This window comes from Watersipora subatra, unplaced genomic scaffold, assembly GCF_963576615.1.
Source record: "Watersipora subatra unplaced genomic scaffold, tzWatSuba1.1 SCAFFOLD_61, whole genome shotgun sequence".
NCBI classification, from domain to species: Eukaryota; Metazoa; Bryozoa; class Gymnolaemata; order Cheilostomatida; family Watersiporidae; genus Watersipora; species Watersipora subatra.
The window spans coordinates 474,997-498,154 of record NW_027045370.1 but is presented as its reverse complement, the minus strand read 5'-3'; the positions used below and the strand labels follow the sequence as shown (position 1 = coordinate 498,154).

Genomic DNA, 23,158 nt, shown 5'->3' with positions numbered 1-23,158 from the left:
ACCAAACATGCTAGAAATGCTCCAATTGAGCTAATTAGCTTATTGAAAGAATATTGCAATTGTCTGACAAAAGTGAAAAATGTAAATTTCCAATTTCAACCAAACATGCTAGAAATGCTCCAATTGAGCTAATTAGCTTATTGTGACAATATTACAAACGTCTGACAAAACTGAAAAATGTAATTTTCCAATTTCAACCAAACATGCTAGAAATGCTCCAATTGAGCTAATTAGCTTATTGTGAGAATATTACAAACGTCTAACAGAACTGAAAAATGTAAATTTCCAATTTCAACCAAACATGCTAGAAATGCTCAAATTGAGCTAATTAGCTTATTGTGAGAATATTGCAATTGTCTGACAAAAGTGAAAAATGTAAATTTCCAATTTCAACCAAACATGCTAGAAATGCTCTAATTGAGCTAATTAGCTTATTGTGAGAATATTACAAACGTCTAACAAAACTGAAAAATGGAAATTTCCAATTTCAACCAAACATGCTAGAAATGCTCCAATTGAGCTAATTAGCTTATTGTGAGAATATTACAAACGTCTGACAAAAGTGAAAAATGTAAATTTCCAATTTCAACCAAACATGCTAGAAATGCTCCAATTGAGCTAATTAGCTTATTGAGAGAATATTGCAATTGTTTGACAAAAGTGAAAAATGTAAATTTCCAATTTCAACCAAACGTGCTAGAAATGCTCCAATTGAGCTAATTAGCTTATTGTGAGAAGATTACAAACGTCTGACAAAAGTGAAAAATGTAAAGTTCCAATTTCAACCAAACATGCTAGAAATGCTCCAATTGAGCTAATTAGCTTATTGAGAGAATATTGCAATTGTCTGACAAAAGTGAAAAATGTAAAATTCCAATTTCAACCAAACATGCTAGAAATGCTCCAATTGAGCTAATTAGCTTATTGTGAGAATATTGCAATTGTCTGACAAAAGTGAAAAATGTAAATTTCCAATTTCAACCAAACATGCTAGAAATGCTCCAATTGAGCTAATTAGCTTATTGAGAGAATATTGCAATTGTTTGACAAAATTGAAAAATGTAAATTTCCAATTTCAACCAAACGTGCTAGAAATGCTCCAATTGAGCTAATTAGCTTATTGTGAGAATATTACAAACGTCTGACAAAAGTGAAAAATGTAACCTTCCAATTTCAACCAAACATGCTAGAAATGCTCAAATGGCGCAAATAAGCCTACTGTAAGAATTTTACAAACGTCTGACAAAACTGAAAAATGTAAATTTCCAATTTCAACCAAACATGCTAAAAATGCTCCAATTGAGCTAATTAGCTTATTGAAAGAATATTGCAATTGTCTGACAAAAGTGAAAAATGTAAATTTCCAATTTCAACCAAACATGCTAGAAATGCTCCAATTGAGCTAATTAGCTTATTGTGAGAATATTACAAACGTGTGACAACACTTACAAATGTCTGACAACACTGAAAAATGTAAATTTCCAATTTCAACCAAACATGCTAGAAATGCTCCAATTGAGCTAATTAGCTTATTGTGAGAATATTACAAACGTCTGACAACACTGAAAAATGTAAATTTCTAATTTCAACCAAAAATGCTAGAAATGCTCCAAATGAGCTAATTAGCTTATTGAAAGGATATTGCAATTGTCTGACAAAAGTGAAAAATGTAAATTTCCAATTTGAACCAAACATGCTAGAAATGCTCCAATTGAGCTAATTAGCTTATTGTGAGAATATTGCAATTGTCTGACAAAAGTGAAAAATGTAAATTTCCAATTTCATCCAAACATGCTAGAAATGCTCCAATTGAGCTGATTAGCTTATTGTGAGAATATTACAAACGTCTGACAACACTGAAAAATGTAAATTTCTAATTTCAACCAAAAATGCTAGAAATGCTCCAAATGAGCTAATTAGCTTATTGAAAGGATATTGCAATTGTCTGACAAAAGTGAAAAATGTAAATTTCCAATTTGAACCAAACATGCTAGAAATGCTCCAATTGAGCTAATTAGCTTATTGTGAGAATATTGCAATTGTCTGACAAAAGTGAAAAATGTAAATTTCCAATTTCAACCAAACATGCTAGAAATGCTCCAATTGAGCTAATTAGATTATTGTGAGAATATTACAAACGTCTGACAACACTGAAAAATGTAAATTTCCAATTTCAACCAAACATGCTAGAAATGCTCCAATTGAGCTAATTAGCTTATTGTGAGAATATTGCAATTGTCTGACAAAAGTGAAAAATGTAAATTTCCAATTTCAACCAAACATGCTAGAAATGCTCCAATTGAGCTAATTAGCTTATTGTGAGAATACTACAAACGTCTGACAAAACTGAAAAATGTAAATTTCCAATTTCAACCAAACATGCTAGAAATGCTCCAATTGAGCTAATTAGCTTGTTGTGAGAATATTGCAATTGTCTGACAAAAGTGAGAAATGTAAATTTCCAATTTCAACCAAACATGCTAGAAATGCTCCAGTTGAGCTAATTAGCTTATTGTGAGAATACTACAAACGTCTGACAAAACTGAAAAATGTAAAATTCCAATTTCAACCAAACATGCTAGAAATGCTCCAATTGAGCTAATTAGCTTATTGAGAGAATATTGCAATTGTCTGACAAAACTGAAAAATGTAAATTTCCAATTTCAACCAAACATGATAGAAATGCTCCAATTGAGCTAATTAGCTTATTGTGAGAATATTACAGACGTCTAACAAAATTGAAAAATGTAAATTTCCAATTTCAACCAAACATGCTAGAAATGCTCCAATTGAGCTAATTAGCTTATTGTGAGAATATTGCAATTGTCTGACAAAAGTGAAAAATGTAAATTTCCAATTTCAACCAAACATGCTAGAAATGCTCCAATTGAGCTAATTAGCTTATTGTGGGAATATTACAAACGTCTGACAAAAGTGAAAAATGTAAATTTCCAATTTCAACCAAACATGCTAGAAATGCTCCAATTGAGCTAATTAGCTTATTGTGAGAATATTACAAACGTCTGACAAAAGTGAAAAATGTAAAATTCCAATTTCAACCAAACATGCTAGAAATGCTCCAATTGAGCTAATTAGCTTATTGAGAGAATATTGCAATTGTTTGACAAAAGTGAAAAATGTAAATTTCCAATTTCAACCAAACGTGCTAGAAATGCTCCAATTGAGCTAATTAGCTTATTGTGAGAATATTACAAACGTCTGACAAAAGTGAAAAATGTAAATTTCCAATTTCAACCAAACATGCTAGAAATGCTCCAAGTGAGCTAATTAGCTTATTGTGAGAATATTACAAACGTCTGACAAAACTGAAAAATGTAAATTTCCAATTTCAACCAAACATGCTAGAAATGCTCCAATTGAGCTAATTAGCTTATTGTGAGAATATTGCAATTGTCTGACAAAAGTGAAAAATGTAAATTTCCAATTTCAACCAAACATGCTAGAAATGCTCCAATTGAGCTAATTAGCTTATTGTGAGAATATTACAAACGTCGGACAAAACTGAAAAATGTAAATTTCCAATTTCAACCAAACATGCTAGAAATGCTCCAATTGAGCTAATTAGCTTATTGAAAGAATATTGCAATTGTCTGACAAAAGTGAAAAATGTAAATTTCCAATTTCAACCAAACATGCTAGAAATGCTCCAATTGAGCTAATTAGCTTATTGTGACAATATTACAAACGTCTGACAAAACTGAAAAATGTAATTTTCCAATTTCAACCAAACATGCTAGAAATGCTCCAATTGAGCTAATTAGCTTATTGTGAGAATATTACAAACGTCTAACAGAACTGAAAAATGTAAATTTCCAATTTCAACCAAACATGCTAGAAATGCTCCAATTGAGCTAATTAGCTTATTGTGAGAATATTGCAATTGTCTGACAAAAGTGAAAAATGTAAATTTCCAATTTCAACCAAACATGCTAGAAATGCTCTAATTGAGCTAATTAGCTTATTGTGAGAATATTACAAACGTCTAACAAAACTGAAAAATGGAAATTTCCAATTTCAACCAAACATGCTAGAAATGCTCCAATTGAGCTAATTAGCTTATTGTGAGAATATTGCAATTGTCTGACAAAAGTGAAAAATGTAAATTTCCAATTTCAACCAAACATGCTAGAAATGCTCAAATTGCGCAAATAAGCTTACTGTAAGAATTTTACAAACGTCTGACAACACTGAAAAATATAAATTTCCAATTTCAACCAAACATGCTAGAAATGCTCCAATTGAGCTAATTAGCTTATTGTGAGAATATTACAAACGTCTGACAAAAGTGAAAAATGTAAAATTCCAATTTCAACCAAACATGCTAGAAATGCTCCAATTGAGCTAATTAGCTTATTGAGAGAATATTGCAATTGTTTGACAAAAGTGAAAAATGTAAATTTCCAATTTCAACCAAACGTGCTAGAAATGCTCCAATTGAGCTAATTAGCTTATTGTGAGAATATTACAAACGTCTGACAAAAGTGAAAAATGTAAATTTCCAATTTCAACCAAACATGCTAGAAATGCTCCAAGTGAGCTAATTAGCTTATTGTGAGAATATTACAAACGTCTGACAAAACTGAAAAATGTAAATTTCCAATTTCAACCAAACATGCTAGAAATGCTCCAATTGAGCTAATTAGCTTATTGTGAGAATATTGCAATTGTCTGACAAAAGTGAAAAATGTAAATTTCCAATTTCAACCAAACATGCTAGAAATGCTCCAATTGAGCTAATTAGCTTATTGTGAGAATATTACAAACGTCGGACAAAACTGAAAAATGTAATTTTCCAATTTCAACCAAACATGCTAGAAATGCTCCAATTGAGCTAATTAGCTTATTGAAAGAATATTGCAATTGTCTGACAAAAGTGAAAAATGTAAATTTCCAATTTCAACCAAACATGCTAGAAATGCTCCAATTTAGCTAATTAGCTTATTGTGAGAATATTACAAACGTCTGACAAAAGTGAAAAATGTAAATTTCCAATTTCAACCAAACATGCTAGAAATGCTCCAATTGAGCTAATTAGCTTATTGTGAGAATATTGCAATTGTTTGACAAAAGTGAAAAATGTAAATTTCCAATTTCAACCAAACGTGCTAGAAATGCTCCAATTGAGCTAATTAGCTTATTGTGAGAATATTACAAACGTCTGACAAAAGTGAAAAATGTAAATTTCCAATTTCAACCAAACATGCTAGAAGTGCTCCAATTGAGCTAATTAGCTTATTGTGAGAATATTACAAACGTCTGACAACACTGAAAAATGTAAATTTCCAATTTCAACCAAACGTGCTAGAAATGCTCCAATTGAGCTAATTAGCTTATTGTGAGAATATTGCAATTGTCTGACAAAAGTGAAAAATGTAAATTTCCAATTTCAACCAAACATGCTAGAAATGCTCCAATTGAGCTAATTAGCTTATTGTGGGAATACTACAAACGTCTGACAAAACTGAAAAATGTAAATTTCCAATTTCAACCAAACATGCTAGAAATGCTCCAATTGAGCTAATTAGCTTATTGTGAGAATATTACAAACGTCTGACAAAACTGAAAAATGTAATTTTCCAATTTCAACCAAACATGCTAGAAATGCTCCAATCGAGCTAATTAGCTTATTGTGAGAATATTGCAATTGTCTGACAAAAGTGAAAAATGTAAATTTCCAATTTCAACCAAACATGCTAGAAATGCTCCAATCGAGCTAATTAGCTTATTGTGAGAATATTGCAATTGTCTGACAAAAGTGAAAAATGTAAATTTCCAATTTCAACCAAACATGCTAGAAATGCTCCAACTGCGCAAATAAGCCTACTGTAAGAATTTTAAAAACGTCTGACAAAACTGAAAAATGAAAATTTCCAATTTCAACCAAACATGCTAGAAATGCTCCAATTGAGCTAATTAGCTTATTGAGAGAATATTGCAATTGTCTGACAAAACTGAAAAATGTAAATTTCCAATTTCAACCAAACATGATAGAAATGCTCCAATTGAGCTAATTAGCTTATTGTGAGAATATTACAGACGTCTAACAAAATTGAAAAATGTAAATTTCCAATTTCAACCAAACATGCTAGAAATGCTCCAATTGAGCTAATTAGCTTATTGTGAGAATATTGCAATTGTCTGACAAAAGTGAAAAATGTAAATTTCCAATTTCAACCAAACATGCTAGAAATGCTCCAATTGAGCTAATTAGCTTATTGTGGGAATATTACAAACGTCTGACAAAAGTGAAAAATGTAAATTTCCAATTTCAACCAAACATGCTAGAAATGCTCCAATTGAGCTAATTAGCTTATTGTGAGAATATTACAAACGTCTGACAAAAGTGAAAAATGTAAAATTCCAATTTCAACCAAACATGCTAGAAATGCTCCAATTGAGCTAATTAGCTTATTGAGAGAATATTGCAATTGTTTGACAAAAGTGAAAAATGTAAATTTCCAATTTCAACCAAACGTGCTAGAAATGCTCCAATTGAGCTAATTAGCTTATTGTGAGAATATTACAAACGTCTGACAAAAGTGAAAAATGTAAATTTCCAATTTCAACCAAACATGCTAGAAATGCTCCAAGTGAGCTAATTAGCTTATTGTGAGAATATTACAAACGTCTGACAAAACTGAAAAATGTAAATTTCCAATTTCAACCAAACATGCTAGAAATGCTCCAATTGAGCTAATTAGCTTATTGTGAGAATATTGCAATTGTCTGACAAAAGTGAAAAATGTAAATTTCCAATTTCAACCAAACATGCTAGAAATGCTCCAATTGAGCTAATTAGCTTATTGTGAGAATATTACAAACGTCGGACAAAACTGAAAAATGTAATTTTCCAATTTCAACCAAACATGCTAGAAATGCTCCAATTGAGCTAATTAGCTTATTGAAATAATATTGCAATTGTCTGACAAAAGTGAAAAATGTAAATTTCCAATTTCAACCAAACATGCTAGAAATGCTCCAATTGAGCTAATTAGCTTATTGTGACAATATTACAAACGTCTGACAAAACTGAAAAATGTAATTTTCCAATTTCAACCAAACATGCTAGAAATGCTCCAATTGAGCTAATTAGCTTATTGTGAGAATATTACAAACGTCTAACAGAACTGAAAAATGTAAATTTCCAATTTCAACCAAACATGCTAGAAATGCTCCAATTGAGCTAATTAGCTTATTGTGAGAATATTGCAATTGTCTGACAAAAGTGAAAAATGTAAATTTCCAATTTCAACCAAACATGCTAGAAATGCTCTAATTGAGCTAATTAGCTTATTGTGAGAATATTACAAACGTCTAACAAAACTGAAAAATGGAAATTTCCAATTTCAACCAAACATGCTAGAAATGCTCCAATTGAGCTAATTAGCTTATTGTGAGAATATTGCAATTGTCTGACAAAAGTGAAAAATGTAAATTTCCAATTTCAACCAAACATGCTAGAAATGCTCCAATTGAGCTAATTAGCTTATTGTGAGAATATTGCAATTGTCGGACAAAAGTGAAAATGTAATTTTCCAATTTCAACCAAACATGCTAGAAATGCTCCAATTGAGCTAATTAGCTTATTGAGAGAATATTGCAATTGTCTGACAAAAGTGAAAAATGTAATTTTCCAATTTCAACCAAACATGCTAGAAATGCTCCAATTGAGCTAATTAGCTTATTGTGAGAATATTGCAATTGTCTGACAAAACTGAAAAATGTAAAATTCCAATTTCAACCAAACATGATAGAAATGCTCCAATTGAGCTAATTAGCTTATTGTGAGAATATTACAAACGTCTAACAAAATTGAAAAATGTAAATTTCCAATTTCAACCAAACATGCTAGAAATGCTCCAATTGAGCTACTTAGCTTATTGTGAGAATATTGCAATTGTCTAACAAAAGTGAAAAATGTAAGCTTCCAATTTCAACCAAACATGCTAGAAATGCTCCAATTGAGCTAATTAGCTTATTGTGGGAATATTACAAACGTCTGACAAAAGTGAAAAATGTAAATTTCCAATTTCAACCAAACATGCTAGAAATGCTCCAATTGAGCTAATTAGCTTATTGTGAGAATATTACAAACGTCTGACAAAAGTGAAAAATGTAAATTTCCAATTTCAACCAAACATGCTAGAAATGCTCCAATTGAGCTAATTAGCTTATTGTGAGAATATTGCAATTGTTTGACAAAAGTGAAAAATGTAAATTTCCAATTTCAACCAAACGTGCTAGAAATGCTCCAATTGAGCTAATTAGCTTATTGTGAGAATATTACAAACGTCTGACAAAAGTGAAAAATGTAAATTTCCAATTTCAACCAAACATGCTAGAAGTGCTCCAATTGAGCTAATTAGCTTATTGTGAGAATATTACAAACGTCTGACAACACTGAAAAATGTAAATTTCCAATTTCAACCAAACGTGCTAGAAATGCTCCAATTGAGCTAATTAGCTTATTGTGAGAATATTGCAATTGTCTGACAAAAGTGAAAAATGTAAATTTCCAATTTCAACCAAACATGCTAGAAATGCTCCAATTGAGCTAATTAGCTTATTGTGGGAATACTACAAACGTCTGACAAAACTGAAAAATGTAAATTTCCAATTTCAACCAAACATGCTAGAAATGCTCCAATTGAGCTAATTAGCTTATTGTGAGAATATTACAAACGTCTGACAAAACTGAAAAATGTAATTTTCCAATTTCAACCAAACATGCTAGAAATGCTCCAATCGAGCTAATTAGCTTATTGTGAGAATATTGCAATTGTCTGACAAAAGTGAAAAATGTAAATTTCCAATTTCAACCAAACATGCTAGAAATGCTCCAATCGAGCTAATTAGCTTATTGTGAGAATATTGCAATTGTCTGACAAAAGTGAAAAATGTAAATTTCCAATTTCAACCAAACATGCTAGAAATGCTCCAACTGCGCAAATAAGCCTACTGTAAGAATTTTAAAAACGTCTGACAAAACTGAAAAATGAAAATTTCCAATTTCAACCAAACATGCTAGAAATGCTCCAATTGAGGTAATTAGCTTATTGAGAGAATATTGCAATTGTCTGACAAAACTGAAAAATGTAAAAATCCAATTTCAACCAAACATGCTAGAAATGCTCCAATTGAGCTAATTAGCTTATTGTGAGAATGTTACAAACATCTGACAAAAGTGAAAAATGTAAATTTCCAATTTCAACTAAACATGGTAGAAATGCTCCAATTGAGCTAATTAGCTTATTGAGAGAACATTGCAATTGTTTGACAAAATGGAAAAATGTAAATTTCCAATTTCAACCAAACGTGCTAGAAATGCTCAAATTGCGCAAATAAGCCTACTGTAAGAATTTTACAAACGTCTGACAAACCTGAAAAATGTAAATTTCAAATTTCAACCAAACATGCTAGAAATGCTCCAATTGAGCTAATTAGCTTATTGTGAGAATATTACAAACGTCTGACAACACTGAAAAATGTAAATTTCTAATTTCAACCAAACATGCTAGAAATGCTCCAAATGAGCTAATTAGCTTATTGAGAAAATATTGCAATTGTCTGACAAAAGTGAAAAATGTAAATTTCCAATTTCAACCAAACATGCTAGAAAAGCTCCAATTGAGCTAATTAGCTTATTGTGAGAATATTAAAAACGTCTAACAAAACTGAAAAATATAAATTTCCAATTTCAACCAAACATGCTAGAAATGCTCCAATTGAGCTAATTAGCTTATTGTGAGAATATTGCAATTGTCTGACAAAAGTGAAAAATGTAAATTTCCAATTTCAACCAAACATGCTAGAAATGCTCAAATTGCGCAAATAAGCTTACTGTAAGAATTTTACAAACGTCTGACAACACTGAAAAATATAAATTTCCAATTTCAACCAAACATGCTAGAAATGCTCCAATTGAGCTAATTAGCTTATTGTGAGAATATTAAAAATGACTGACAAACATGATAAATGTAAATTTCCAATTTCAACCAAACATGCTAGAAATGCTCCAATTGAGCTAATTAGCTTATTGTGAGAATATTGCAATTGTCGGACAAAAGTGAAAATGTAATTTTCCAATTTCAACCAAACATGCTAGAAATGCTCCAATTGAGCTAATTAGCTTATTGAGAGAATATTGCAATTGTCTGACAAAACTGAAAAATGTAATTTCCCAATTTCAACCAAACATGCTAGAAATGCTCCAATTGAGCTAATTAGCTTATTGTGAGAATATTGCAATTGTCTGACAAAAGTGAAAAACGTAAATTTCCAATTTCAACCAAACATGCTAGAAATGCTCCAATTGAGCTAATTAGCTTATTGTGAGAATACTACAAACGTCTGACAAAACTGAAAAATGTAAATTTCCAATTTCAACCAAACATGCTAGAAATGCTCCAATTGAGCTAATTAGCTTATTGAGAGAATATTGCAATTGTCTGACAAAACTGAAAAATGTAAATTTCCAATTTCAACCAAACATGATAGAAATGCTCCAATTGAGCTAATTAGCTTATTGTGAGAATATTACAGACGTCTAACAAAATTGAAAAATGTAAATTTCCAATTTCAACCAAACATGCTAGAAATGCTCCAATTGAGCTAATTAGCTTATTGTGAGAATATTGCAATTGTCTGACAAAAGTGAAAAATGTAAGTTTCCAATTTCAACCAAACATGCTAGAAATGCTCCAATTGAGCTAATTAGCTTATTGTGGGAATATTACAAACGTCTGACAAAAGTGAAAAATGTAAATTTCCAATTTCAACCAAACATGCTAGAAATGCTCCAATTGAGCTAATTAGCTTATTGTGAGAATATTGCAATTGTCTGACAAAAGTGAAAAATGTAAGTTTCCAATTTCAACCAAACATGCTAGAAATGCTCCAATTGAGCTAATTAGCTTATTGTGAGAATATTACAAACGTCTGACAAAACTGAAAAATGTAATTTTCCAATTTCAACCAAACATGCTAGAAATGCTCCAATTGAGCTAATTAGCTTATTGAAAGAATATTGCAATTGTCTGACAAAAGTGAAAAATGTAAATTTCCAATTTCAACCAAACATGCTAGAAATGCTCCAATTGAGCTAATTAGCTTATTGTGACAATATTACAAACGTCTGACAAAACTGAAAAATGTAATTTTCCAATTTCAACCAAACATGCTGGAAATGCTCCAATTGAGCTAATTAGCTTATTGTGAGAATATTACAAACGTCCAACAGAACTAAAAATGTAAATTTCCAATTTCAACCAAACATGCTAGAAATGCTCCAATTGAGCTAATTAGCTTATTGTGAGAATATTGCAATTGTCTGAAAAAAGTGAAAAATGTAAATTTCCAATTTCAACCAAACATGCTAGAAATGCTCCAATTGAGCTAATCAGCTTATTGTGAGAATATTGCAATTGTCTGACAAAAGTGAAAAATGTAAATTTCCAATTTCAGCCAAACATGCTAGAAATGCTCAAATTGCGCAAATAAGCTTACTGTAAGAATTTTACAAACGTCTGACAACACTGAAAAATATAAATCTCCAATTTCAACCAAACATGCTAGAAATGCTCCAATTGAGCTAATTAGCTTATTGTGAGAATATTACAAACGTCTGACAAAAGTGAAAAATGTAAATTTCCAATTTCAACCAAACATGCTAGAAATGCTCCAATTGAGCTAATTAGCTTATTGTGAGAATATTGCAATTGTCGGACAAAAGTGAAAATGTAATTTTCCAATTTCAACCAAACATGCTAGAAATGCTCCAATTGAGCTAATTAGCTTAGTGAGAGAATATTGCAATTGTCTGACAAAAGGGAAAAATGTAATTTTCCAATTTCAACCAAACATGCTAGAAATGCTCCAATAGAGCTAATTAGCTTATTGTGAGAATATTGCAATTGTCTGACAAAAGTGAAAAATGTAAATTTCCAATTTCAACTAAACATGCTTGAAATGCTCTAATTGAGCTAATTAGCTTATTGTGAGAATATTACAAACGTCTGACAAAACTGAAAAATGTAAATTTCCAATTTCAACCAAACATGCTAGAAATGCTCCAATTGAGCTAATTAGCTTATTGTGAGAATATTACAAACGTCTGACAACCCTGAAAAATGTAAACTTCCAATTTCAACCAAACATGCTAGAAATGCTCCAATTGAGCTAATTAGCTTATTGTGAGAATATTGCGATTGTCTGACAAAAGTGAAAAATGTAAATTTCCAATTTCAACCAAACATGCTAGAAATGCTCAAATTGCGCAAATAAGCCTACTGTAAGAATTTTAAAAACGTTTGACAAAACTGAAAAATGTAAATTTCCAATTTCAACCAAACATCCTAGAAATGCTCCAATTGAGGTAATTAGCTTATTGAGAGAATATTGCAATTGTCTGACAAATCTGAAAAATGTAAAATTCCAATTTCAACCAAACATGCTAGAAATGCTCCAATTGAGCTAATTAGCTTATTGTGAGAATGTTACAAACATCTGACAAAAGTGAAAAATGTAAATTTCCAATTTCAACTAAACATGGTAGAAATGCTCCAATTGAGCTAATTAGCTTATTGAGAGAATATTGCAATTGTTTGACAAAATTGAAAAATGTAAATTTCCAAATTCAACCAAACGTGCTAGAAATGCTCAAATTGCGCAAAAAAGCCTACTGTAAGAATTTTAAAAACGTCTGACAAAACTGAAAAATGTAAATTTCCAATTTCAACCAAACATGCTAGAAATGCTCCAATTGAGGTAATTAGCTTATTGAGAGAATATTGCAATTGTCTGACAAAACTGAAAAATGTAAAATTCCAATTTCAAGCAAACATGCTAGAAATGCTCCAATTGAGCTAATTAGCTTATTGTGAGAATGTTACAAACATCTGACAAAAGTGAAAAATGTAAATTTCCAATTTCAACTAAACAAGGTAGAAATGCTCCAATTGAGCTAATTATCTTATTGAGAGAATATTGCAATTGTTTGACAAAATTGAAAAATGTAAATTTCCAATTTCAACCAAACATGCTAGAAATGCTCCAAATGAGCTAATTAGCTTATTGAGAAAATATTGCAATTGTCTGACAAAAGTGAAAAATGTAAATTTCCAATTTCAACCAAACATGCTAGAAAAGCTCCAATTGAGCTAATTAGCTTATTGTGAGAATATTGCAATTGTCTGACAAAAGTGAAAAATTGTAAATTTCCAATTTCAACCAAACATGCTAGAATTGCTCCAATTGAGCTAATTAGCTTACTGTGAGATTATTGCAATTGTCTGACAACACTGAAAAATGTAAATTTCCAATTTCAACCAAACATGCTAGAAATGCTCCAATTGAGCTAATTAGCTTATTGTGAGAATAATACAAACGTCTGACAACACTGAAAAATGTAAATTTCCAATTTCAACCGAACATGCTAGAAATGCTCCAATTGAGCTAATTAGCTTATTGTGAGAATATTACAAACGTCTGACAAAACTGAAAAATGTAATTTTCCAATTTCAACCAAACATGCTAGAAATGCTCCAATTGAGCTAATTAGCTTATTGTGAGAATATTACAAACGTCTGACAAAACTGAAAAATGTAATTTTCCAATTTCAACCAAACATGCTAGAAATGCTCCAATTGAGCTAATTAGCTTATTGTGACAATATTACAAACGTCTGACAAAACTGAAAAATTTAATTTTCCAATTTCAACCAAACATGCTAGAAATGCTCCAATTGAGCTAATTAGCTTATTGTGAGAATATTACAAACGTCTAACAGAACTGAAAAATGTAAATTTCCAATTTCAACCAAACATGCTAGAAATGCTCCAATTGAGCTAATTAGCTTATTGTGAGAATATTACAAACGTCTGACAAAACTGAAAAATGTAATTTTCCAATTTCAACCAAACATGCTAGAAATGCTCCAATTGAGCTAATTAGCTTATTGTGAGAATATTACAAACGTCTGACAAAACTGAAAAATGTAATTTTCCAATTTCAACCAAACATGCTAGAAATGCTCCAATTGAGCTAATTAGCTTATTGTGAGAATATTACAAACGTCTGACAACCCTGAAAAATGTAAACTTCCAATTTCAACCAAACATGCTAGAAATGCTCCAGTTGAGCTAGTTAGCTTATTGAGAGAATATTGCAATTGTTTGACAAAATTGAAAAATGTAAATTTCCAATTTCAACCAAACGTGCTAGAAATGCTCAAATTGCGCAAATAAGCCTACTGTAAGAATTTTACAAACGTCTGACAAAACTGAAAAATGTAAATTTCAAATTTCAACCAAACATGCTAGAAATGCTCCAATTGAGCTAATTAGCTTATTGTGAGAATATTACAAACGTCGGACAACACTGAAAAATGTAAATTTCTAATTTCAACCAAACATGCTAGAAATGCTTCAAATGAGCTGATTAGCTTATTGAGAAAATATTGCAATTGTCTGACAAAAGTGAAAAATGTAAATTTCCAATTTCAACCAAACATGCTAGAAAAGCTACAATTGAGCTAATTAGCTTATTGTGAGAATATTGCAATTGTCTGACAAAAGTGAAAAATGTAAATTTCCAATTTCAACCAAACATGCTAGAATTGCTCCAATTGAGCTAATTAGCTTACTGTGAGATTATTGCAATTGTCTGACAACACTGAAAAATGTAAATTTCCAATTTCAACCAAACATGCTAGAAATGCTCCAATTGAGCTAATTAGCTTATTGTGAGAATAATACAAACGTCTGACAACACTGAAAAATGTAAATTTCCAATTTCAACCGAACATCCTAGAAATGCTCCAATTGAGCTAATTAGCTTATTGTGAGAAAATTGCAATTGTCTGACAAAAGTGAAAAATGTAAATTTCTAATTTCAACCAAACATGCTAGAAATGCTCAAATTGCGCAAATAAGCCTACTGTAAGAATTTTACAATTGTCTGACAAAACTGAAAAATGTAAATTTCCAATTTCAACCAAACATGCTAGAAATGCTCCAATTGAGCTAATTAGCTTATTGTGAGAATATTACAAACGTCTGACAAAACTGAAAAATGTAATTTTCCAATTTCAACCAAACATGCTAGAAATGCTCCAATTGAGCTAATTAGCTTAGTTTTTATCATTTCTAATTCTTGTAGAGTCTGACCATCTTCAAGAAGACCTGGCAGAGCTGTCAGGAGAGATTTCACTTAAACAAAGAAGTGTGTTAATAAAAGGGTGACAATTCTGTAACTGGTATAGGCTTAAATTTTAGTATAAAAAAGTTCATGAAAGTGTCTCTCCAAATTTAAATATTCCATTTTGCACTATGAGCTATAATGATTCTCTTGCTCTGCAGGCTGAATTTTATTCTGCTATTTTAATTTCAGCAGAGATAAATCACAGTTGACCACTTCTGAAATAAAAGACGTGCGGTTGACACCCCCATCCTCGCCATCGCTGAGCAGGAGATGCCAGCCACTCCAGGACTCTGACAGTACTAATGTATTCATGAGGCTCACCAACACACAAACTGGCGGCACACAAAATAAAAAGGCGCAGAGCTTTGGCACCGTCAGCAGCTGTGACAAAGTAATGAGGCCCAAGTTTTCAAGTTTAACCCGTTGAACTACTTACGTAATTGTCTTCATGTGTTGACTAACAAATTATGAGCTGGATTTGCATGTATGTGAGTCTATACAGCCTAATACTAACTTACTGTGATACCTCCAACATCATTAAAATCATTCAAAAACAAATATTAACCGAGCATGGAAAAAACATTTCATAATCACGATGATGAACAGTCGCGTGTTTCTAGAGCATTGCTGACTCAGTACTGCTGCAAAAAGTCTCAGACTGAACAAACAGTTGCCCTAATGCCATTCCCCTAAAGATATACTATTCGGCTCACATTGGACTAAATAGGAATATTGCATCTCTTAGAAATTAGAAACTCAGGCTAGAATTAGTGTTGTTAGTCTCAAATAGCAAGAATTAACAAAGAGTGCACACCAAATCGCAGAGTGGTTTGTTATAACAGATGCGTTTCACTGCCTTGAAGGAGCCAACTCAATTTTGGCGTTATCAGCTCTTAAATAAAAGCCCAATGCGTAAACCTTTTGAATGGCCCTACAATACGTTTTCTGTAGTCTATGATTTTTACCATGCGACAATGTATTGTAAACAACCTCGCTACATCATGTGTCTGGTACACTTGTCTACACACAATCTATACACAATCTAGGCAACTAGTTGGGCAATTGACCTTATGACCTTGTGTATCTTGACTAGAGAGGTGATACTAGCCATGGCATCCTAGGAGTAACTTGTAACTAAGCAAGTGCTTACAAATGTTTGCTTTTCAAACAACACGAGTGATTAGCCAGATGAGCAAACAATAGGCATTCGTAGTCCATAGTAGTCCCATTGTATAACGACTTGGAGAGGTTTATTTATGACGATAATATTGAGCGATGCTGCTCCAAAGTACTCCTATTGTAGCGCGTTGCTTCATGAGCCTCTATTTTGATTGCTATGAGTTGGCAAATCGCTACTCTTCCAACTAGCCCCACTTTTTGCCTTTGGTGTTCTAGTAGCACACCAAACCACGGACTGCAGCACCTCTTCTTTACAAGAAAATAATAATTTTAGGAATCGTTATGATTTTAATGTTAGTTTTTCTAGGCTAAGCGATGCACTCTTTGATATAGTAAAATGGCTAGAGAGCATTAAATTAGCATTAGACTAACTACATGATATGCAAGTAAAATAATTATATGTTGAAAGCATAATTTTTATTCCCCATAAGCCTTTAAAACGATTGACGTAAAAAATTTCACTAATAGAACATTGGGGTGAAGATATTTTCGAGTCATCTTTATACCTGCAGTAGATCATTTATAGGAGGTATGATTGGTTTCTGTCTAAGAGCTATGTATGTGTAACCTTATCAAATTGTAATAGCGATGTTGTTACTAGAAGCTCAGCAACATTGTTACTTAAATTTACATGTTTTTATTTTGATGGGTCTCTTGCAGGTGACAAGTTCCAACCAGAGTCTCATATGTGTAAAGAAGGCAGTTGGTCACACAAAGGCTGTACTATCTATATGTGCCGCCGACAATCTTTTGGTTTCTGGCAGTAAAGGTAAGTGTCAACTTGACTCTAATCTAACGCACTAACATATTCTAATACCTCATAATTGACCTGCGTTTCCTTTTGTCTCGCAGACTTGACGTGCAAAGTGTGGGACATGTCAATTGGTTCAGAAGTTTTGTGTCTTGGTGGCCACCCTAACTATGTCTCCAAAGTTCGATATTGCGAGGTCAACCGGCTTGTCTACACTGTCTCCAATTCATTTGTCAAAATGTGGGACATCCGAGCTGGAGCTAAATGTATAACAGTGCTCAGGTAAGCCTAGCTCGACTCATACTTACTTGCTTTCAGATGCAATTACATTTATATGGTACTTGTTACCTTCTCTACCACACATACAGTCAAACTGTCCAACATAAGATATTACAGTTAGTTCCTATCATAACGGTTAGTTCCTATCATAACAGTTAGTTCCTATCGTAATGGGTAGTTCCTATAATAACTGTTAGTTCCTATCGTAACGGTTGGTTCCTATCGTAAAGGTTAGTTCCTATCATAACGGTTAGTTCCTATCGTAACGGTTAGTTCCTTTCGTAACGGTTGGTTCCTATCCTTGCGGTTAGTTCTTATGATAACGGTTAGTTCCTATCCTTACGGTTAGTTCCTATCAAAACGGTTAATTCTTATCCTTACGGTTAGTTCCTATCCTTACGGTTAGTGCCTATCATAACGGTTAGTTCCTATCGTTACGGTTAGTTCCTATCATAACGTTTAGTTGCTGTCGTAATGGTTAGTTCCTATCGTAACGGTTAGTTCTTATCGTAACGGTTAGTTCTTATCTTTACGGTTAGTTCCTATCATAACGGTTAGTTCCTATAATAACTGTTAGTTTTTATCATAACAGTTAGTTCTTACCATAACGGTTAGTTCCTATCCTTACGGTTAGTTCTTTTCATAACGGTTAGTTCCTATCGTAATGGTTAGTTTTTATCATAACGGTTAGTTCTTATCCTTACGGTTAGTTCCTATCATAATGGGTAGTTCCTATAATAACTGTTAGTTCCTATCGTAACGGTTAGTTCCCATAGTAAAGGTTAGTTTCAATCGTAACGGTTAGTTCCTATCATAACGGTTAGTTCCCATCGTAACGGTTAGTTCCTATCGTAATGGTTAGTTTTTATCATAACGGTTAGTTCTTATCCTTACGGTTAGTTCCTATCATAATGGGTAGTTCCTATAATAACTGTTAGTTCCTATCGTAACGGTTAGTTCCCATAGTAAAGGTTAGTTTCAATCGTAACGGTTAGTTCCTATCATAACGGTTAGTTCCCATCGTAACGGTTAGTTCCTATCGTAACGGTTAGTTCCTATCGTAAAGGTTAGTTCCTATTCTTACGGTTAGTTCCTATCAAAACGGTTAGTTTCTATCATAACGGTTAGTTCCTATCATAACCGTTAGTTCCTATCATAACGGTTAGTTCCTATTATAATGAATACTGTGCCAACAGAGATGGACACAATGTGAGGTTTTATATCTTATGTTGCAGTTCCTCTGGTCTGGTGCATGACAGTATCCCTGTGGAGCCAGCGTCGAGCAGTCAGGCCATTCTCCAACAGGGAGAGCAGCAGATATTTGATATCCAAGTCAGCAGAGATGGACATAAACTATACACAACTACTGGAACCACCGTTCGGCTCTGGGACCTCAATACGTAAGTTGATGCGTTTTTTTCAGTTACGATCCCTAGAATAAAAATCTACATTTGTTAGTTTGTATGTTGTCCACAAATGTAATGTTGTTGCTAAGAATCCCTCTGATAATGATGGATTTAGTTTGGATGCCGGCTTGTCTTCAATTTCCTTGTAAATATTTGTGTATATTATAGTTTGAGGATTTTCCAGTTAAAAAAATTGAAGATTACGAAAATTAGAGAATTCTGAGGCACACACTTTCATTGACAGCTATTTCTGTTAAAAGCACTTTAAAAATATTAGTATTAGTAACTGTAGTTACCAAGGTTAACATAGTATTTTGTCATTAATTTTTAGTGTGTACATCACATAAAATTTGAGAAGGAGTGAATGATTGATTTCAGTATATCAGTTTTTCCTGGTAATTACTCAATCCAATCGTGATCCCACTTGATGGCCTAGAGATCAGAGTCAATATAAAATACGTCAGACCTAGTCATTGCTGCATTGTTGGGCCTATCTGGTTCAGTCTCACCAGATCAATCTGTCAGTACGAAAATATAAAAGTTTGATGATTTTCACCAAGGGGTGTTTGTATTAAATAATCATGATGGGCTTCTACACCCCTCTATACGACATTTTTATGTTACGATGCCAACACCGGAACAAATTGATTTCGTATGGCAAGGGTCTAATGCAAATGTAACAAGCAAAATTATAGATAGGTAAAATAATAAAAAATATGAAAAGGTTTTTATAGCACATCCGAGGTGGGATACTTCTCGATATATCTACTAGCTAGTATATTGTACTTACTGTCATTAGAGGTGGGATACTTCTCGATATATCTACTAGCTAGTATATTGTACTTACTGTCATTAGAGGTGGGATACTTCTCGATATATCTACTAGCTAGTATATTGTACTTACTGTCATTAGAGGTAGGATACTTCTCAATATATCTACTAGCTAGTATATTGTACTTACTGTCATTAGAGGTAGGATACTTCTCGATATATTTACTAGCTAGTATATTGTACTTACTGTCATTAGAGGTAGGATATTTCTCCATATATCTACTAGCTAGTATATAGTACTTACTGCCATTAGAAGTAGTGTACTTCTCCATATATCTACAAGCTAGTATATTGTACTTTCTGCCATTAGAGGTAGGATACTTATCCATATATCTACTAGCTAGTATATAGTACTTACTATTATTAGAGGTTGGTGTATGAATTTTAGAAAATCCACCACAGTTGTAACTCTCTTCTATAGGTGATTTATGTACACAACTATAACCTTCCATAGGTGGTTTATGTACACACCTATAACCATTCATCTATAGGTGGTTTATGTACACAACTATAACCTTTCTTCTATCAGTGGTTTATGCACACAACCCTAATCTTCTTTCTTTGTATAAGTCCAAGGGTCACTCCTAATGTGTATTTGATCTACCCTATGTGGCATTTTGTAACTGACAGTTATTTTTCATTGGTTGTCCGCTTGCATGCACAACATCATTTAACCATATATATATTGTTAACAGCACTTACAACTAAATCTAGCAATTTAGCTTCTGCACCTTTTTGATGACTAATTGCTATATTCATTTAAACTGTCAAGGCTGGTGATCTGTAAAATATTGTACGCTTACAGGCTATCGGCAGTCGGAAAGGTTGCTAGCGGCCACCAAGCACCGATTATTTGCCTTAGTTTATACAACGACTCAAGAGGGAAAGAACAACTCTTAACTGGCTCCAAGGATTATCTAATTAAGGGATTTGATATTTCCAATGAACAAACTTCAAATTATCCAATTCAGGCCAAATTTACTATGGACCCTCCTCACTATGATGGTGTTCAATGTCTCGCGCATCGTCAGGACATCCTTTTTAGTGGTTCTCGGGATATGTGTATCAAAAAATGGAACCTCAGTGAACCCTCTTCTCAACCACAGGTAAAATTGGTGTTTTTACAATACCAGGTGTTGCTCTATTTAATAGCAAAATAAAGGTGATAGTTATTTCCGGTAATGGTCACCAATCAAGATCACCACTTTGTAATAAATATTTTTTATTAGAAGTAATATTTGAGATGGAGTGAATGATTGATATCAGTATATCGGTTTTCCTGGTAATCATTCAATCCAATTGTGATCCTACTTGATGGCCTAGAGATCAGAGTCAATATAAAATATGTCAGACCTAGTCATTGCTGCATTGTTGAGCCCATCTGGTTCAGTCTCACCAGATCAACCTGTCATACGCAAGACATTATGCTGTGTCTCTCACCAATATTTGCAAATGTCTTGTAGGTTTGTTACAATACAGAGACTCGTTTATGATTAAAAGTTTCATATTGCAGGATCGCATTGTTGACTCATTCAAAAGGGACAAGTTGATTTGCCAGTGTTTAATCTTTACCATCTTTAATGCAGTTCACGCCGCTCCTTTCCGCTTAAGTTGAATGTCAATTTCAAACAAACTCCTGGTTCCTCATTCCTCAACTTGCATTGTTTTCAGTCAGTTAATGGCGCCCATAAGGACTGGATCACCGACATGTGCATGCTACCAGATAATGACATATTGCTAAGCTGCTGTCGCTCTGGCACTGTGAAGATTCGGTCAAACGAGACTTGCCAGCAGCTAGATGAAGTGCGTGCTCATTCATTAGCCGTCAACTCTATGGCTACCAACCGCAGCAATCTCTTTACTGCCTCTAGGTAAAGTAGTATATAGTACTTACTGTCACTAGAGGTAGGTAATTGTTCAATATATCTACTAGCTAGTATATCGTACTTACTGCCATTAGAGGCAGGATACTTTTCAGTATATCTACTAGCTAGTAAATAGTACTTACCGTCACCAAAGGTAGGTAATTGTTCACTATATCTACTAGCTAGTATATAGTACTTACTGTCACCAGAGGTAGGTAACTGTTCACTATATCTACTAACTAGTATATAGTACTTACTGTCACCAGAGGTAGGTAATTGTTCAATATACAAATTAAGTAAGCTTATTGTAAATTGAATGTTAGGTCTGTCACCCATGTGTTCTAATGAGACACTTGGCCAATTAGCCAAATAGTATAGATTTACTGGCTTTTCCTTAAATCCAATTAATTCACTGATTACTGTATGTATTCGAGTATAATCACAAAATTTTATACCCATTTTTAATGATAAATCATGAGTAAGCACAAGTAGTCGCATAGCGTCTTGTTGCCTGATTTACTGAGAACCGTTCGCCTAAGCAATACTAATGATTTTTGTACTGACTGTGTGACTACTTACCTAGTCGATCGGTGTGGCAATACAGATGCCTCAAAAGTGACGTTTTACAAATTGTATAGCGGTCAAATGATTGCGATGCTACTTTGTCAATTGGGAGCAAAACCTATTGATATTTTTAACGCGACTAGAACTCCTTAAGCATCCAACGTTGTTGATATGTCAAACAAAATCTTAAATAAATGCAATATATTGGGCAGACAGTTTCTTTTATAGTTATTCAATAGCATCATTGTGTGAATTGTGTAAATATGCCAAATGGAGAAGTTGATAACTTTGGTTGGTTGTACCAACATATCTTGTTCTTTGTCCAAGAACTTTTCATGCGCCACGATTTAGCATGTATAACAGACATGGTTCATGCTCTTTCAGTGATTGCACGATAAGGATCTGGTGGATGGACCCACATAAACTATACAGTTCATAGCCAAAGCGCAGATTCATTCTCCATATTCTCATATTTCTTGTCTGTATTTATGTAGCTATTTTTGTTTTCTTTTCGGTTGATGACTATGCAGGAAAATTATCTTATACATTCCTTTTTTAAATCAATGTTCAAATTGTTTGACCCATGTACTTTGCGTGTGTCTATATTCCTAGTACACATCCGACTATAAACTCTTTCTTGTCAAAGATCATCATGATGTTACATCATATCCATCGATGCAATTATTCTTCTCTTCTCGTCGATATTTATTTTAACCTTTTAAACACTTTGTCTGTTTTAACTGGCCGTAGATTTTCGAAATGCGCATTTATTTTTGGTTCAATAGGCTTTATTGTATTCAATCTTGTTCGTTGAAATTATCTCAAAAATAAACTAACTTTAAGAGTAATGGAGCTGTCATATGTATCAACACGAATCCTTTTACTTTGCTCTAATTTTGTAAGGTACCTACATATGTTTATCATAACAACATTGGCTCACAGCTAGTCTAATTTTATTAAAACTATACAATAACATCAATAGTTGAGTGTTTCATTGTTGAGCTGCATGCGTTTGCATCCTCGGTCCAATAAAAGCATGCATTTATAGATATGATAATTCACCT

The 23,158-nt window shown here is 32.9% G+C and overlaps 1 protein-coding gene across 2 annotated transcripts; it reads left to right on the top strand.

Annotated features, from left to right (window-relative positions):
* Positions 1-15,175: 15,175 nt before the first annotated feature.
* Positions 15,176-22,920, top strand: LOC137410386 (kinesin-like protein KIF21A). Of its 2 annotated transcripts, XM_068095814.1 has the most exons (8): positions 15,176-15,240; positions 15,409-15,610; positions 17,059-17,167; positions 17,251-17,431; positions 18,664-18,828; positions 20,471-20,771; positions 21,337-21,536; positions 22,479-22,920. In XM_068095814.1, exons 2-8 carry the CDS (start codon positions 15,530-15,532, stop codon positions 22,531-22,533), a joined length of 1,092 nt encoding a protein of 363 aa, XP_067951915.1. In that variant the 5' UTR covers positions 15,176-15,240; positions 15,409-15,529; the 3' UTR covers positions 22,534-22,920. The 2 variants fall into 2 exon arrangements, with proteins under 2 accessions (XP_067951915.1, XP_067951914.1); XM_068095813.1 differs by having other exon boundaries at positions 15,186-15,610.
* The last annotated feature ends 238 nt before the right edge of the window (positions 22,921-23,158 follow it).

Bases quoted from the DNA above. Each gene is read 5' to 3' on its own strand.
- LOC137410386 (XM_068095814.1), top strand. From the start codon at position 15,530: ATGAGGCTCACCAACACACAAACTGGCGGCACACAAAATAAAAAGGCG. The intron at 15,611-17,058 runs GTAATGAGGCCC...GGTCTCTTGCAG, and splicing joins CCGTCAGCAGCTGTGACAAA to GTGACAAGTTCCAACCAGAG. The intron at 20,772-21,336 runs GTAAAATTGGTG...CATTGTTTTCAG, and splicing joins AACCCTCTTCTCAACCACAG to TCAGTTAATGGCGCCCATAA.